At 39.3% G+C, this 17299-nt stretch overlaps 1 protein-coding gene across 1 annotated transcript in view; it reads right to left on the bottom strand.

Annotated features, from left to right (window-relative positions):
• The window catches only part of LOC125165943 (uncharacterized), a 178628-nt gene that overhangs the window by 85117 nt on the left and 76212 nt on the right, over positions 1–17299 (bottom strand). Inside the window, exons 17-23 of the mRNA XM_047859469.1 lie at positions 14767–14967; positions 13931–14052; positions 11678–11906; positions 7858–8060; positions 5443–5598; positions 3210–3303; positions 2392–2529 (exon numbers count right to left, since the gene is read on the bottom strand). Coding sequence (XP_047715425.1) covers positions 2392–2529; positions 3210–3303; positions 5443–5598; positions 7858–8060; positions 11678–11906; positions 13931–14052; positions 14767–14967 — 1143 coding nt within the window. The remainder of the gene's footprint in view (positions 1–2391; positions 2530–3209; positions 3304–5442; positions 5599–7857; positions 8061–11677; positions 11907–13930; positions 14053–14766; positions 14968–17299) is intronic.

Below are 17299 nucleotides of genomic sequence, written 5' to 3'. Positions count from 1 at the left end.
AGTTCTACCTAGGGCAATTAGTCAAGCAAGTGAAATAAAAGACATCCAGATTAGAAAGGAAAAGGTAAAATTATTTCTATTTGCAAATGACATAATCTTGTGTATAAAAAATCCTAAGTAATACATAAACACAAGTAAACTATTAAAACTAATAAACTAGTTTAGTAAGCTTGCAGGATACAAGATCAATATTCAAAACTCAATTGTATTTCTATACATTAGCAATAAATACTCTGAAAATGAAATTAAGAAAACAAGTCCAGCAATATAATAAAAAGAATGAGAGGTATTTTGAAATTAATTTAACAAAAGAAGTACAGAACTTATACACTAGAAACTACAAAATACTGTTGAAAAAAATAAAAAAAAAACCCTAAACAAATAGAAAGACATCCATGTTCATCGATCAGAAGACTTAATATCGTTAACATGGCAATAGTATCCAACCAAACTGATCTACAGATTCAATGCAATCCCTGTCAAAATCTCAAATGGTGCTGTGTGTGTGTGTGTGTGTGTGTGTGTGTGTGTGTGCAGAAACTGACAAGCTGATCCTAAAATCCATATGAAAATTCAAGGGACTCAAAATAGCCAAAGTGATCTTGAAAAAGAACAAAGTTAGAGAACTCATACTTCTTAATTTCAAAACTTAACACAACTCTACAGCAATCAAAACAACAGTGGTACTAACATAAAAATAGACATATAGTATAATGGAATAGAATTCAGGGTCCAGAAATACAATGTTACGTTTCAAGCCAATTCATTTTTGACAAAGGTGTCAAGACAATTCAATGGGGGAAAGATCAGTTTTTTCAACAAATGGTGCTGGGACAGCACACCACATGCAAAAGAATGAAGTTAGACCCTTTCCTCATACGCCATACAAAAATCAGCCATAAATAGTTACATGCAAGAGCTAAATGCAAGAGCTAAAACTACAAAACACTCAAGAAAACAGAGGAGTAGATCTTTGTGACTTTGGATTAAGCAGTCGTTTCTTAAATATGATACCAAAAGAATGAGTGGCAAAAGAAAGAATAGGTGAATTGGATTCATCAAAATGAACAGCTGTTTCAAAGGATACCATCAAGAAAGTGAGATGACCCTCAGAATGGGAGAAAATATTTGCAAATCATATACCTGATGAGGGACTTGTATTCAGAATATATAAATAACTCTTACAACTCAATAATAAAAAGACAAATTCCATTTGACATAAAGGGCAGGGAATTTGAGTAGAAATTTCTCTCATGTGCCAATATGCACATGAAAAGATGTTCAGTGTCATTACTAATTAGAGAAATGCACATCAAAACCACAACAAGATACCATGTCACTCCTAATAGGATGGCAAAAATAAAAAAGAGACAATAACAAGTGCCAGTAAAACTCCAAACGTATGTCCTTGCGAAAACCTGCACATGGATGTTCATAGCAGCATTATTTATAATAGCCAAAAAGTAAAAACAACCCAGTGTCTGTCAACTGAAGAATGAATAAACAAAATGTGGTATATCCATATACTGAAGTATTCATCAGTAAAAAGGAATGAAGTACTGATACACGCTACAACATGGATGAAACTTGAAAACATGCTAAGTGAAAAAATCCAGATATAAAAGTCCATATGTTGAATGATTCCATTTATGTGAAGTGTCCAGAAAAGGCAAATCTATAAGCCAGAAAGTAGATTACTGTTTTTTAGGGGCTGAGGGAACAGGGGGGCATGGGGACTGACTGCTAATGGGTATAGGATTTCCTTTGAAAATGATGAAAATGTTCTGGAATTAGATAGTGGTGATGGTTGCATGATCTTGTGAATTACATACTTTAAAGGAGTAAATTTTATGTTATGCGAATTATATCTCAAAAACAACCTACGAAATCTGGGGAGGGGGGAAAGGGGGTATGCATTGTTTGTTACCTTTTGTAGAAAAAAGAAGGGACAAATGTCTCTGTTGACTTTTACAAAAAGAAATGCAGGAAGAATAAAACAGAAAACAAATAAAATCATATCTCTACAAAGGGTAGGGGTAGAAGTACAATATTTTCTGTTGGATGATTCTAACTAGTCAATGTTACAGAGTTACATACAAAGAGAAAAACTGTTAGCAAATCACGAGAAATTAAGAGACCCTGTAAGGATTTGGTCATGTGTTGACTCACATTAGGAAAAAAAGGAAAGAAGGGAAAGAGGGAAGGAGAGAAGATAAAAAGATAGACAAGAAGGGGAAGAAGGAAGAAAGAGGAGGGAAGGGGAGAAGGGGAGGAAGAAAAGAAGGGAAGACGGAAGGGGACAGGCTAAAGGATAGAAGGAATGGAAGGGGTATCCTAGCATTAGCTGGCATATAGTAGCATGCCTCAGGGTTCTCTATCTTACAAGCTGACCTTCACATCAGCAGAACAGCCCCATCGGGACGTGTGATAGAAGGATGCCTGTTGGACAGCCACCATCAAAGCATTTTTCTGAGCAGCTTGGCATGCAAGGGTCACTTGCATGTTTTCCACTCCTGAATGGAATAAGAGCTAAAGGAAGAAAATGTGAAATATTAGGAATGTCTGTCTGAAGTTGAGGGTTTGAGATCAACACTTATTTAACATGTAAACATATGAATCAAACTGACGGATGTGCTGAGATCAGTCCCATGGGACTGAACCTAGTCTCTCTCTAAGCACCATTTCATCCCATGAAGGCAGCCTGCAGGCCTGATTTGCTCTATAGCTGGACACCATCAGGTTTCGGGTCAGAAAAGGATGAGTAGGTTCTGATGAACTAGCAAACATGTGCTCAGTGGCAAACTTTTAAAACTGCCAAAATTAGATTAATGTTTAAAACACACACATGCAAATACAAACCTACACATACTCACACAGAAGCAAAGAAATCCATCTGAATGGAAGGGGGAAAAAACAGCACCAAGTTCAAGAAGATCAAATAAAATCTCCAATAACATGTACATATTTTAAAAATTTGGTACAAAGATGGTTCACTACATGTGCTTCTTTAAGATAGCTAGCAGTGGTTATTGCATGGGGTGTTGCAGTCTCTATGGTTTAAACCAGGCCAATGTGCACATCAAATAAGGTAAGGCTAGAAGCTTTTCTTACACAGGGGAGCTGAACTTATATAAATTAAATATTATTTTCTTTAAAGAAATACATGAGCAAATTGTTTAACTTTAGTTTCTTTAAAAACAGTAATTTACCTTAAGGATGGCTTCCTTTGTATAAAAGCTAAACTTGCCAACCTGGTTATCATCCACCTCAGAGATGGCTAACACAAGAGTAGTAGAAGAATATCTGCAAGAAGAAACATGACATTGTCTTGATGTACCATGTTTTAGTGAAGAGATGCCCATTCTGATGGGACCGCATGGCATGTGATCAGTTCTAGGTGATCCGAGTGCAGATGTTATACAAGACTTGATATTTCTGCCCAAAGACCGAAGGGCTCAGAGGTCTTTTCAGTCCTTACTGGACTTGATCTCCTTTCAGTTTCATTGTGGTGGCCACCTACTCCAAATTCTTTTCTGTTGATCCCCATTCCACTGTTTTATCCTGTTTCTGTTCTTACGTTCGACCTCATGTCCTCAGCCTCTTCACTGACTTGAACCCTTTCCTCCACTCCCTAAAGGCTTTCCAGTTCTTGCTCTCTTCCATTGCCCCAACAATCATCTAAATGTTCTTTGCAACCATGTTTATGCCTTGGGATATGGTCCTTTGTCCATACCTATGAGGCTTTGTTGAGTAATTTAATACCTATGAATCTTAGTTTCTTCATCTGTAAATGGAGATATCACCTATCTCATAGGGTTATGGCAAATATTAAGGGGGATAATATGAACAAATGTGCTTTTTAAAATGTAAGTCACTATGCTCATGTTTGATATATGTTGTTATAACAGCACTCCAAAGTGGCAACTCTAAGGAGTTAACATACATAAAATAAATGCAAACTCAAGAGACAAGATCCTTGGGTGCATAAACCTTCCCCTGGTAATTCAGAAGGCTCCTCAGATCTTGCAAGATCTTTGGGTCATTGTTGTGAGAACCAGTCACAGCTTGGCCAGGCCACAGATCATTTGGGCACTTTCTGGTGATTGGTTGATTCCACTTGAACAAAAATATGCCCTATTTTACATCAGTGTAAAATACCAGCTCCTGCAGGAGGCCCGTAAAGACCCAGAGAATAACTTGGCTCAAGGTTGGAGATCCAGCCTCACCTGAGGCCTGCTCACACTTCCTGCCTTCAGTTTCTGTGAGACATTTCTACATACTTATGACAAATTGTTTTTGTTTAGCTAGCATGACAGGATAGAGCAAGAAATATTTTGCCTCCAGGGGACATTTGGCAATGTCTGGAGACATTTTTGGTTGTTATAAAAGGGGAGAAGGGGTACTACTGGCATCTGGTAGGTCAGGGATGCTGATAAACAACCTCTGATACACAGGACAGCCCCCTATAAGAGTTATCCAGCCTCAAGTTTCAATAATGCCAAGGTTGAGAAATTCTGGGATACCATATTCTGTCATCCTAACCCAGCCCAAAGTCTCTTTGGAGAAGAGGAGACCTTTAACATATCAACACGTCAAAGTTAAATTTTGATAACTAATCCACACTAGCAAAACAAAGGTGACTTTTCCTCCTTGGAATCAACTTTGTTTTCCTGGGGGGTGGGGGGCAGTACCACGAATCTCCAGGGATAGAAAGAAAGGACCCTCAGGGGAAGGGCAGACTAGAAAAGAGGGAAAGAAGAGAGAGACAGACGTTTCTCCTCAGCACATATCAAAGGCTGATCCTGCATGGAAGAAAAAGATTCCTCTCCCTGACTTATAGACTCATGATCTGTTACTAGTAAGAGTGTTCTCTTTCTGGCAATGGGCTGAACATATGGGGCATGAAGAAGTTTCAAGGGTTTGAGTCCACTTCTGTTGCTGGTCAACAAAAGAATCTGACTGAGATACTGCCATACATGTTAGATTTGTACATTGTGTTAGAGTTTCAAGGAAAAAGCTGTTCAAAAAATTTAACTGACTTCTTCCTGGTCCCAGGGAAAGTGAGAGAAGGGATCTGGACTTCTGATCCATGGTTCTTGCCCCATGAGACAAACTCTCACACCCCTTTCTACCTAGAAGCAACACAGTCAACCTGTGCTGCTGAGTCTGTGATCTTATCTCATTTGAGCTCCCTGATCCGATTCTTCCATTACTTGCTGTTTTTAAATTCAATTATCCCCCTTCATTGAGTTCTTCCCCTGCCTTATTAAAAAAGGAAAGAAAGAAAAAGGAAAAAAGAATGGCATCATAGTAGATAGAATATAAGAGGGGGGATTTAGAAATACAATTGCATTTGTGAGTCCAGTGGTGGTAGAAATTATTTTTCACTGGCCATTCATTCTACCATTACATTATTTTTACTTGGACCTTCTCAAGGCTCACCTGTCCACTCGATCACTGTCCTCCAGCAGAGAGGTGATAAAAACAGGAGGTGGATGGTCCACTTTGTCCTTGTGTGATGCAAATTCAAAATGAACAGGCCTCAGATACAAATGGTACTCTTCAAAACCCATCTCCCATGCCAGTTCCTTATAGAGACTAAAGGGGGGAGGATAAAGAACCAAGAGCATTTGCTATTATTTTCCACTAGAAGGAAAGTAAGTGGTAAGAAAACCCAAAAAATCTGAATAAGCACAAAAGCAAAAGTCAAAACAATAGTAAGCCAAGTCCGGAATGAAGTCAATGAGTCACAAAGGTCTTGTGTCTACTCTACACTATGAGAGTTAAAAATAGCAGTTAAAGTAGGAGGAGATGTGCTTGGACACTTCCTCAACTCTCATTTCCTGCTGGCTTCTATCCTCAGAGCCCTCATGAGGTCACCAATACTGCTTTCAATACAAGGTTCACTATTTTCTCTCAGAACACTTCACAGCTGGTCTTTGTCCTCTCCTCAAGGAACATCTTTGTTCCTTTGGATCCAGGATCTCCATGCTCCCACCTCATGACCACTATCAGTCCGCACTGGCTTCTCTTCCTCTTCATTTTCAAATTCTAGTATTTCCTGGGGTTCCAAACCCGGTCCTCTTCTCCTCTTCTCTGTCCCCTTCTTGGGGAGTTTGTCTTCCAACTACATGGCCTAATGATAGCCCCCTAGTATAAGAGCCTATGACCATACCTGTGTCCTATCCCAACTCTGAGCTCTACTCCCACATTTACATGGCTTGCAGCAAGGCTCCATTCAGATGCACCTCTGGCATTTCAGCCTTAAGAGTCTAGAATGTCTTCCACTCCTCTCTCACCCACATCCTCACACATTTCTCCATTTTCAGAAATTGGTGCATTAAGGCTGAACTCAAAAGGCACCTACATTAATTTGCTAGGTTGATGTACCAAAGTACTATAGACAGAAATTTGTCTCTCAGTTCTGGAGGTTGGAAGTCTGAGATCAAGGTATTAGCAGGGTTGGTTCCTTCTGAGGGCCATGAGGGAAGGATCTGTTCCAGGCCTTTCTCCTTAGTTTATAGATGGCCACATTCTGCTTGTGTCTTCACATCATCTTCCTTCTCTGTGTGTGTCTGTGTCCAAGTCTTCTCCTCTTATAAGAAATACCAGTCATATTGGATGAGGGCCCACTCTAATAATTTCATTTTAAATTGACTCCCTCTGTAAAGACCCTACCTCCAAATGAGGTCACAATCTGATGTATTGGGACTGAGGACTTGAACATATGAACCTGCCAGAGGACACAGTTTGTTCCTCAATAGTGCCTCTGTTATGAAGCTTTCCTTGACCTACTTACAAAGAATGAAACACTCCATTTTCTGAGTTCCCATAGTATTTTGGTTATATGACTAAAATACCATATTAAACTATAGTAGAAGTAACTTTTAAATTGTGAGATCCCTGAGATCAAGGATCAAAGATTATGAGGAGGTAGTATCATAAAGGTTAATAAATATCTTGACTCATGGTTCGAATTCTGTTTCTACTACTTTCTAGGTATGTGATCTTAGGCAAATAGCTTACCTTTCTGAGCCTCCACTTCCTTGCTGGTAAAATATTAGTAAGCTACTTATTAAGAATATTCTGGAAATTAAACGAATGAGTACACATAAAGTCCCCAGCACAGACCCTGGTAATGGTTTGTGGTAGATGATTGCACTCTTCAGGTATATAGGGACTGTCGTGGGGGACTAGAACACAAGGGAACTCATACATGTTTGCAACAAACCCTTTAATTCCATATTTTTCCTGCTTATGGAACATGTCCACTTGGATGTCTTTGCATCACTTCACACTCATACCTAAAACCTAACTCATTTATCTCTCTCTCTCTCCATCCCCCCCACCCCCACCTGCTTAACCTTCCAAACCTCTGTAAGGCCTGGATACTGTCACTAACTCATCCCTCTCCTTTCTCTAATCCTTCTATTGCTTCTACTCTGCTATTCAACTTCATCATAGTTAAGAGCAAATCCAGTAAATACTTGTTGAGTGTAAGTCAGGTCTCATACCAGGTGATGGGATACCATGGAAACCGACACGGACAGTGCTTTTGCAATCAGGGAGCTTACACTAGCAGGAAAACTGATAAACCAGTATTAAGCATCTAACTGAAAGGCAATGTGCTGAATAGAGAGGAAGCCCAGGTCTAGGAGGAGGGCCTAGCCTAGCTGAGTGGTCAGAGAGACATGAGGGGGAAGCCTGGGTGGAGAATGAAAAAGTGGGGAAGGTGGTCATTTCAGCCATTTAGAAAGCTTGCTTTGACTGCTCTGGGGCACAGAGGGAGCAAGGCTTGTAGGCAGGGACACCTATGGTCTGTTCTCCCCCATCTGGATCCTCAGTCTCCCTACTGACCGAGCTAAGTGTACACTCTCCAGACTCATTTCTATCAGCCGGTGGCGGAGGGTCACGAGTTCCAGAAGTTTGGAAAATGTCTCCAGGAGCAGCATGTGAGAATCTTGGCTTTGGTTCTGTCCTTCGTCTGCTGCGGACTTGAGTGCAAGCAGACCTATCTCCTCCATGAGAAAGGGATCTCCCATTACTTTAGCTGAAAACAGCTGAAAGAAAATACTTTTTAAAGTATAAAAAAAGAAATTTCACATATTAAGAAAAAACACTCTCAGTGGCACAGACTCTGAATCCAGATTTCCTGGACTCAAGTCCTTGCTCTGCCACTTAAAAGCTACGAAATTTTGCTATTTCTTGGTTTCCTCGTCTGTAAAGGATGGATAAGAATAATAACAATACCTAAGAGGAACAAGTAGACAATAATTACCTAAATAGGTTATTGAGAGAGTTCATCGAGTTAATATATACAAAAGTGCCTGGTACATAGTATTTGCTGTTATCATTATTATAAATATTTTAAGCCAAAATAAAGAATAGAAGTAGCAATCTGATGTTTTCCAAGTATTTTAGAAGCCAATAACAAGAATAATTTCCTATAAACTCTTCTAAGTGCAATTTCAAAATTTCAAAGTGTTTTCGTGTACATGAACTCAAGATCCCCATGAAGTAGGAGTCACAGATACCATCATTTCCATTGTATTAGTGAGAAATCTGAAGCAACACTGAAACTTTCCAAGGTCACACAGCAGTACCAAGAATAAACTTACACTTCCTAACTCCAGTCCAGTAGTTTTATAGTATTGCTAAACTGCCTTTACATGTTCCGGGCAATTTTTGAAATAACCTCCTTGCTCTTTACAGCCCTCCTGCCACGGGGGGCTCCTCTGCTCTGACATCGTTGCTACACCCTCGTATACCATTCCCAGCAAGGACCCAGTTTGGGGACCCCCAAATCTGCCTTTGCTGGCTTGGCTCCTTTATCTACCTTTTCTGCCTTATCTCTCTTATCTGCCTTTGCTATCACAGATTCCCTTATCTGTCCACTGATCCACCAAAGGCCTTTTCTACTTGACGATGCAATTTCTAGATTCTTGAAGTCTTCCAAAGTGATAAAAATTTTTTATTAAACTAATTCCTATTAGAAACTCATTTCTAAGGACAATGTCTCCCCCCATTTTTTGGCCTGATACAAAAGATTAATCTGAGTATTTACCATTTCTAGATCCAAATTTGAACACATTTCAAAAGTAAGAATAATTAAAAGTGCATATGGCATCAATGGGAAATTAGGGAGGTATCTCAAATACTCACTGTGAGTTATAAGAGAATTTAAAATACATTACAAAAATCTGGTAACATAATACAATGTGAAAAGAATCTACAGTAAATGGTAGTAGATACATGACTGGTACTTTGGGGGAAAATTCAAATTTTTAAAATATTTATTTATTTTTGAGAGACAGAGTGAGCAAGCAGGGGAGGGGCAGAGAGAGAGGGAGACATAGACTCTGAAGCAGGCTCCGGGTTCTGAGCTGTCAGCACAGAGCCCAAAGCAGGGCTTGAACTCACGAATCACAAGATCATGACCTGAGCCGAAGTTGGATGCTTGACTGACTGAGCCACCCAAGTGCCCCAGGAAAAATTCAATTTTGAGCCATCTTCATACCCGTCTCTTTCTCTTTCTCTCTCCCTCCAGGTAAAATACTAAAGAAGTTAAATATTTTTAAAATAAAATAAAGACTTAAGAAATTAGAATAAAGTAAGACAAATATAAAACATGTGGAAGATGATTTGCTTTCTGGATTTAGGAAGATAAAAGAAATCACAAAGGAAAAAATCAACAGATTTTACTCTATGAAAATAAAACAGAAAAAGATAAATTGGGAGAAATATTTGCAGAAAATATCATGGACAAAGGGTTAAAATTTTTATTGAAGAGAGCTCATGGAAGTGAATAGGAATGACATTAGGATTCTAAGAGATAAATAAAAGGAAAGACAGAAGATTCACAAAAAAATACAACTTGTAACAAGACATTTGGAAGGATATTTAGTCTCAACAAATACCAAGGAAATGCAAATTAACAAGGCAATGCCACCTGTTTTATACATATATATATAAAGCATATGTCTGTATATATGCTTTATATATAAATATATGCATATACATATATATATTATTTATATACACACACACACACACACACACACACACACACACACACATGCTTATACCTAATACTGTACAGTGTGGCAGAATTAGTACTCTTACAAATTGTTGGTGGCATTATAATTTGTCCCAACTCTTTTGAGAAGCAATCTGCCAACTTGCATCCAAAGACTTAAATTTTGTTTCAGTAATTCCACTCCTAAGAATCTATCAAAGGAACTGATTTAAAATATAGAAAAATCCGGGGCACCTGGGTGGCGCAGTCGGTTAAGCGTCCGACTTCAGCCAGGTCACGATCTCGCGGTCCGTGAGTTCGAGCCCCGCGTCAGGCTCTGGGCTGATGGCTCAGAGCCTGGAGCCTGTTTCCGATTCTGTGTCTCCCTCTCTCTCTGCCCCTCCCCCGTTCATGCTCTGTCTCTCTCTGTCCCAAAAATAAATAAATGTTGAAAAAAAAATTTAAAATATAGAAAAATCTGTAAGTATGGAAACATACATTATAACAATTTTAATACCAATGAAAAATTAGAAATTACTTGAATGTCCAACAATAAGGAAAGAGGTGGAAAAGTTATGATCATTCTTTAAGGGAATTATAACCATAAAGGTGAGTATAAAGACTAGTTAGCAAAATGGAAAAACATATAATACAATGTTAACTGAGAAAAACAGTGTATTAAGTGTATGAAAAGCAGTGTATGAAGGATGTGATTGTAACTATGTAAAATACGCATATGAAGAATGCTTGAATTCAGAAAAGTATTGTGAATGCATTTGAGTGATTATATTTAGGGTAATTTTTTTCTTTTGCTTTTTTCATTTGCTAAAATTCTGTATTACATTATTTTGATCGATTTAAAATGAATTAAAATAAAATAAAATTTTAGTTTAGGAGGGAATAGGAGGTCAAGGCAGATGCATGGAAGAGAGGTTTTTGGTAGCTGAAAGTTCCTTCATCATACACCATGTACCCACACAGAGTAAGGTCAGATTGGAAATATAGGCTCCACTGTGCTGGCCTTAACAGAAAAAGAAGAGAATTAAAATCTAACTACAAATACTAAGTAAATCATTAGGCCATAGTTTGAACCATAGAGTTCTAAGCTGAAAGGGGCTTTAGAGACCATCAGGCTCACTTCCATCTCCCTCCCCTCAAATACACAAACATAAGGTTACAAAATAGGAAAAAGAAGCTCAGGGAGGCTCAAAGACTTTCTCAGAGTCACACAGCAAGTTAATGGCAGGGCGGAACTTGAGTCCAGGTCCCTGTCTCCTCACTCAGCCACTCTCTCTCTCATACCAGATCTCAGGTCAGGACAAAAAGAGGGAATTTCAGGAAGAGCTTTAGTGCAAATAAAACACATAGCTTTTAAATTAAAAATGTGTATTGTTGAAATATAAATAATCCAGAAAACATCTCCCACATACGTATGTATATCTCCCTTCTAACTGTAGCAGTATTTTGATAAAATAGAAACTTTGACCGAAAATGAAAAAACCATTACATAAAAATGTTGGCAAAGCCCAGCACTATGATCTGTCTCTGGCCAAATAGGGGAGGAATAGAGCCAAACAGAAAAACAAAGTTAAGTAGTAACATCTGCCTGGAAACATTCCCTTGGCCAAGGAGCTCCCCCATCTCCCCTTTCGGAGAACCTACATCTTTGTGGAGACGTGTGCTGTACCAGGACTCAGGCTGGGCCGGTGTGAGCCACATATCCAGGGCCAGCTGCAGCACGCGTCTCTCCAGCAAGGTGAGGCTGCTGGCTGATGTGGGTCTGCAGGTGTGACGGGCCTCCTGGAGAAGGTGATCAAGAGATCGGGGGATGAGCGATGCCAGGCCCAGGGAAGGGTGGAACTCCAGGAGATACATGTTTTTCAAAGACGGGCTTGAAAAGAGGATGGATCAATGACAATTTTACACAGTGAAGAACTTGATCTGTTTCAAAAGACATTTGAATTTTACATTTTTTAAGACCAATAAAACAGCTGTTTTAATCCAGGACATTATAAAAAATTGGAAGCTTAAAGGGGCCTCAGAGGCCATCCAGGGAAGCCACCAGATTATGCAACATGCCCTTTGCTTTAATGTGAACCCTTTTAAAATTGGGAGCCATAAGAATTTATTCTAAAAGCCCAATCTGATTCTTAAACTGTATATGGCAAACCTATAAACATTCCAGTAATCAACATTTAGTCAAATATCTGAAAACAAAATAACTTATCAGTGACTAAATATAAAATAAATAATTTCCATAATTGCTTTCTATTTTTCTACCTGAGTCTTTATCCTTTTCCCTGAAAATGTTAATGAACAAAGACACATTTTAAATTCTGTACACAACTGCTAGAGTCATTCACGTTTGCCATAAGAAGGTTCTATTTTATAAATGGATGAAGCCAGAAATAACACAGTGCTTGTCTGTGGGTATTCCTTTGAAAATAGAGGATACAGCACAAGTCAAGGGCCTTTCTATACCTACATAGAACTAAAGAACATAAATACTTCTTAAATCTATGCAAATGGGATTCCTCTTAGTTCTAGATCTTAAAAATTACAACCCTAGGGCTGGAAAGGAATTTCATCAAGCAAATAACATTTGCTTTTGAGACTGTTCTGACAGGTCTTGGTATCCATACAGTCCTAGCATGTTCCGCCAAGAACCATTTCCTCAACAGTAGATTCTTGCCATAGTGAGCCGCACACAGACAGCTGATGTCTCAATCTTATGACAGAGAAGAAATCAGTCCTTAGAAAGTTCTGTGGAGAAAATGCAGTCTTGTGCCTGGAACTCCCAGGGCTCTTTCTCAAGGGATAAGGTTAGAATCTAAGCTACGAGGGACACCAGGGTGGCTCAGTCGGTTAAGCGTCTGACTTCAGCTCAGGTCATGATCTCACGGTTCATGAATTCGAGCCCCGCATCGGGCTGACAGTTCAGAGCCTGGAGCCTGCTTCAGATTTTGTGTCTCCCTCTCTCTCTGCCCCTCCCCTGCTCATGATCTGTGCCTCTCTCTCTCTCAAAAAAGGAATAAACAATTAAAAAAAAAAAGAATCTAAGCTACGAAATCCCACGGCATCCTGCTACTCCCCAAGAAGATACCATAGCCCATTGTGGCCATATCCTAGTGAAAGTGCGCCTGTACTGCTGACCTGTGCACTTGACGGGAGCACAGGGCCATGCCTCTATTGTTCACAACTGTGTCCTCACCTCCTTGCACAGCGCCTGGTACTTGTAGGTGGCTCAGCAGATATTTGTGACATGTTGAAAGGAGCTGGATGATTTCTCCACCCATTTGAAGGCAATAGAGATTGTGATCATGGGCCATACAGACCAACTTGGGGCTTGCAACCCACTTCCTTATTCCCTTACCACTCTCAAAGGCAAGGAAGGAATGGCAGGGAGGGGGTGGCTCAAACTGCATGCATGTCATGGGGGTATACCTTCTCTGAGTGATCTTAGGAAATTTAGTTTGCTCCTTAAAGGGGTAGAGGATCACAAGGCGAGTTTGCAGAAATGGTGACACTTACTAGAGTAAAGAAATTCCTTTTTGAGAAACTTTTAAGCACACCCAAGTTTCATGCATGTCCGCTTGTGTGGCACCTCTGAATAAGTCCTCTGATGGCATTTTTAAGAGCAAGTTCTTTCTTTCTTATAGAGCTTCTCAAGAGAATAAAGATTCTGCACCCAGTGTTTTAACTTTTAAATTCTAGCCTCCTATTCTTTATTACTTACAAAGCAAATGGGTATTGAGTACGCAAGAAAATCCCTCTTCCGTGGCTTTTATATCTACTTGTCTCATCTCCCCAGACACTTGAAAGGTACTTTATAGAATAGTATTTAGACTTACCATCATACCCTTTAACTTATCTAAAAGATTAAATGTAAAATGTCTAAAGACAATAGCACCATACCAGCTATTGTTGATGGAAATAAGTTGTTTGCAAATTATGTTAAGGGGAAGTCCAAAGTTACTGCTATCATCTGGATGGCCTCTTTGCCAAAGCCTCTGGACATACTCCCGCTGGCGCTCTATCTAGAAATGTAACATAAAAGTTAAAATTAGAAAACTTAAACTTTCCCATGGGTGTGAATTATGAGCCCTGGCATGAGAAGAACAGCAGTCCTTTGCATCCCTTCATTATTTGACTGATTTTCACCCAGACGTGGTTTTGAGGATCCATTCACACGAAGACATGCTGGTGTCTCAGTCTGAGCCTGGGATCAGCCAATAAAAACAAAGGCAACCAAGTTCAGACAATCTTAAGAGGCCCAGGAAAACTTCTCTTTGTCAAATGATTGACTACAAGGAAAAAAATCTAACCAGGTCTCAGGTAAACGCACTGCAACAATTTATCCCTTGCTTACTTCCTGCCACTGGCTTTTCCCCAGAGGATGTACACTAATTTTTCCTTTAGTGTCCTAAAAATAGCCACAGCATTAAAAACAAATTAATAAACACAACTTTATACATTAATGGCTTGTAAAGGGGTATGTTTAGTCCTCCTTTCAGTACCAATAAACTCCATCATCTAGTGAAAATAAGTTGTCTATTCTTTGCAGACCATTAAATGTAATTAGGGTTGGAAACTTCCATTTAAGACTGTAGTTATGCTTGGAATTCAACAATGCAAATGAGCTTACAAATAAACATGCTCAACGTGCTGCCCTAGAAAACCTGGATTCTGAACCTGCAATGAAAGGAAAACACCTTGGCACATGTACTATTTTAAAATCCAAATGTACTTACGTGCTGATTGAGGATGCCCCTCACCAGCTGCAAGTGAAGCCTCAGGCAGGTGCATTCATCTTTGTAGGCCTTAATGAAATAAGGGTGGCTGAAATCAAACCTTGGGCACCTGTGCATGATGTCAGTGATCACTTGTGCTAAGGCAAACCTCTCCTCGGGGTCCAACACGTGCTGGTAGGCCTCAAAGTAACTGTCAAGAAGCTGCAAATAAGGTTTCTAGTCAGGGAACAGCAGAGGCAGCCCTAGGGCCCAGCAAAGAGAGGGGAGGCCCCACCCACTCCATGCTTTGGAAAGCCCCGGGGCATCAACAGGAGAGAAACCGCTCAGAACCTCGGGGTACCGCGGGGTACCCCGGCCTGGTTCGGGCAGCTGCAGCACCAAAGCGACTCAGAGCAATTAGTAAACCCACAGAGGGAGGGAGGGCAAAGGAAGGGACACTAGTTTTGCCCGTGTCCCCTCTTCCCCTGCTCTCCACAAATAAAAGGAGCCTTAAATAATGAATAATATAACATGTGATAATGATAAGCTCTAATGAGACGGTGCGTGCAATGTCACTCCATCAAATATATTTGTCTGTAACACCGTTCTCCACAGGCTCATTCTCCTGCCTCCATTTTACTCTTTCACCAAATGGAGGCAGGTGGCCTCCTCTCCTTATCCTCGTTTCTGACCCCTTTTCTTTAACAGTTTGCTCAATTTTACCTAGAAATTGCTAGGAAGGGCCTGGTGTACAGAACTCTGAAAGGCATTTGGGGGAGCTTTTCTTTTCTTTTTCTGTTTTTTTTTTTTTTTTTTAGAAGTGAGAATTAGTAATTTTATTGGAATGTTGCAGTGTATAAAATCATTTATATACTTTGATTATTGATAATTTGATGAAAAATTATTTGTATTACTTTCTTTTTTAAATTGTTTAATTTATTTTAATTTTTTAATTTATTTAAATTAAATTAAATTAAATTAAATTAAATTAAATTAAATTAAATTAAATTAAATTTAATTGCAGTGGAGGTCACAAGCCTTTCCTAAAAACCAAAGAAAGCTTCCAGACACTAACCATTGAAGAGGGTTCCTAATGTGAGAATCCAGAGAGATGTTCTTTATTTTGCTTTTACATTTGTCTGTGAGCATAAGAAATTTCTGTTCTGAGTGTAAATTCTATTTGTGTGTAATTAGTCATGGTGCTAATCAGGAAAAGGCTCTTGAGAGATCACTGGACTGGAATCCCAAACAGGGACCTAAGGGCAAGATAATTAAGCAGTTCTGAACAGTGTGATTACTGTTCAGGCCTTCATAGGGCTTCAACGATCTTTTTTTGGAGACCCTGTCCCACATTATATCAACTACATTAAGACATACTCACATCCCATTCAAAATTTTTTTTTTCTGTAAAAATGTTAAATGATATTTAGAATTTTGCTTTTCAATTTGGCTACAAACATCACTTTGAGTTAATGATTGGCTATGATTTCTGGGCAGTATATATTCAGAGATTCTTAAGAAGTGAGAAGATCTGATCTAGAAATTTTCAGATGCAAAAGAAATGTTTATAAGTGCTCAGTTAACAATGTTTTTACATTTTACTGACATGTGATTAAGCATTACTGCTTTCTATGTTGCATTTTCTTTTCATGTTTCAGAGTAATGCATAAGTTTTTTTTTTCTCAAATCCCAAACATTTTCAATGGTACCTGAAAAGCTCTTAGATCCTAAACACCAAGTCCACATTGCCTGATGGATAAATCAGCTTTCACTGGAAGCTTATGAAGTTTTATTCCATTCATTTCACAACAGAACAGATTCCTTTCCTCTGCTGATCTAATCCAACACTTCCTCCCTCAGAGTTTTAGCTCAAGATGTCCCTTCCCAGTCTTCTTTCCCTAGCTCCTCTTATGGAGGTTTCACTCTTCTGGAAGGTGTCAGCTCCCATTGTAGTCATATCACCAAAGCACTAGGAATTTATCCAAAGGATACCGGAGTGTTGATTCATAGGGGCACATGTACCCCAATGTTTACAGTGCTATCAACAATAGCCAAATTATTGAAAGAGCCCAAATATCCATCAACTGATGAATGGATAAAGAAGATGTGGTTTGTATATATAATGGAATACTACTTGGCAATGAGAAAGAATGAAATCCTGCCATTTGCAACAATGTAGATGGAACTGGAGAGTATTATGCTAAGTGAAATAAGTCAGAGAAAGACAGATATCATATGTTTTCCCTCATATGTGGAACTTGAGAAACTTAGCAGAAGACCATGGGAGAAGGGAAAGGGAAAAAGTAGTTTCAAACAGAGAGGGAGGCAAACCATAAGAGACTCTTAAATAAAGAGAACAAACTGAGGGCTGATGGGGCGGGGGGAGTGGGAGAAATGGGTGATGGGCATTGAGGAGGGCACTTGTTGGGATGAACACTGGGTGTTGTATGTAAGTGATGAATCATGGGAACCTACCCCCAAGACCAAGAGCACACTGTATATATACTGTATGTTAGCTAACTTGACAATAAATTAGCTAAAATTGAGCTAAAAC

The sequence above is a fragment of the Prionailurus viverrinus genome, chromosome B2 (genome assembly GCF_022837055.1).
Source record: "Prionailurus viverrinus isolate Anna chromosome B2, UM_Priviv_1.0, whole genome shotgun sequence".
Taxonomy (NCBI): domain Eukaryota; kingdom Metazoa; phylum Chordata; class Mammalia; order Carnivora; family Felidae; genus Prionailurus; species Prionailurus viverrinus.
The sequence above is the reverse complement of the archived record's forward strand: the minus strand, read 5'-3'. Positions and strand labels throughout refer to the sequence as shown.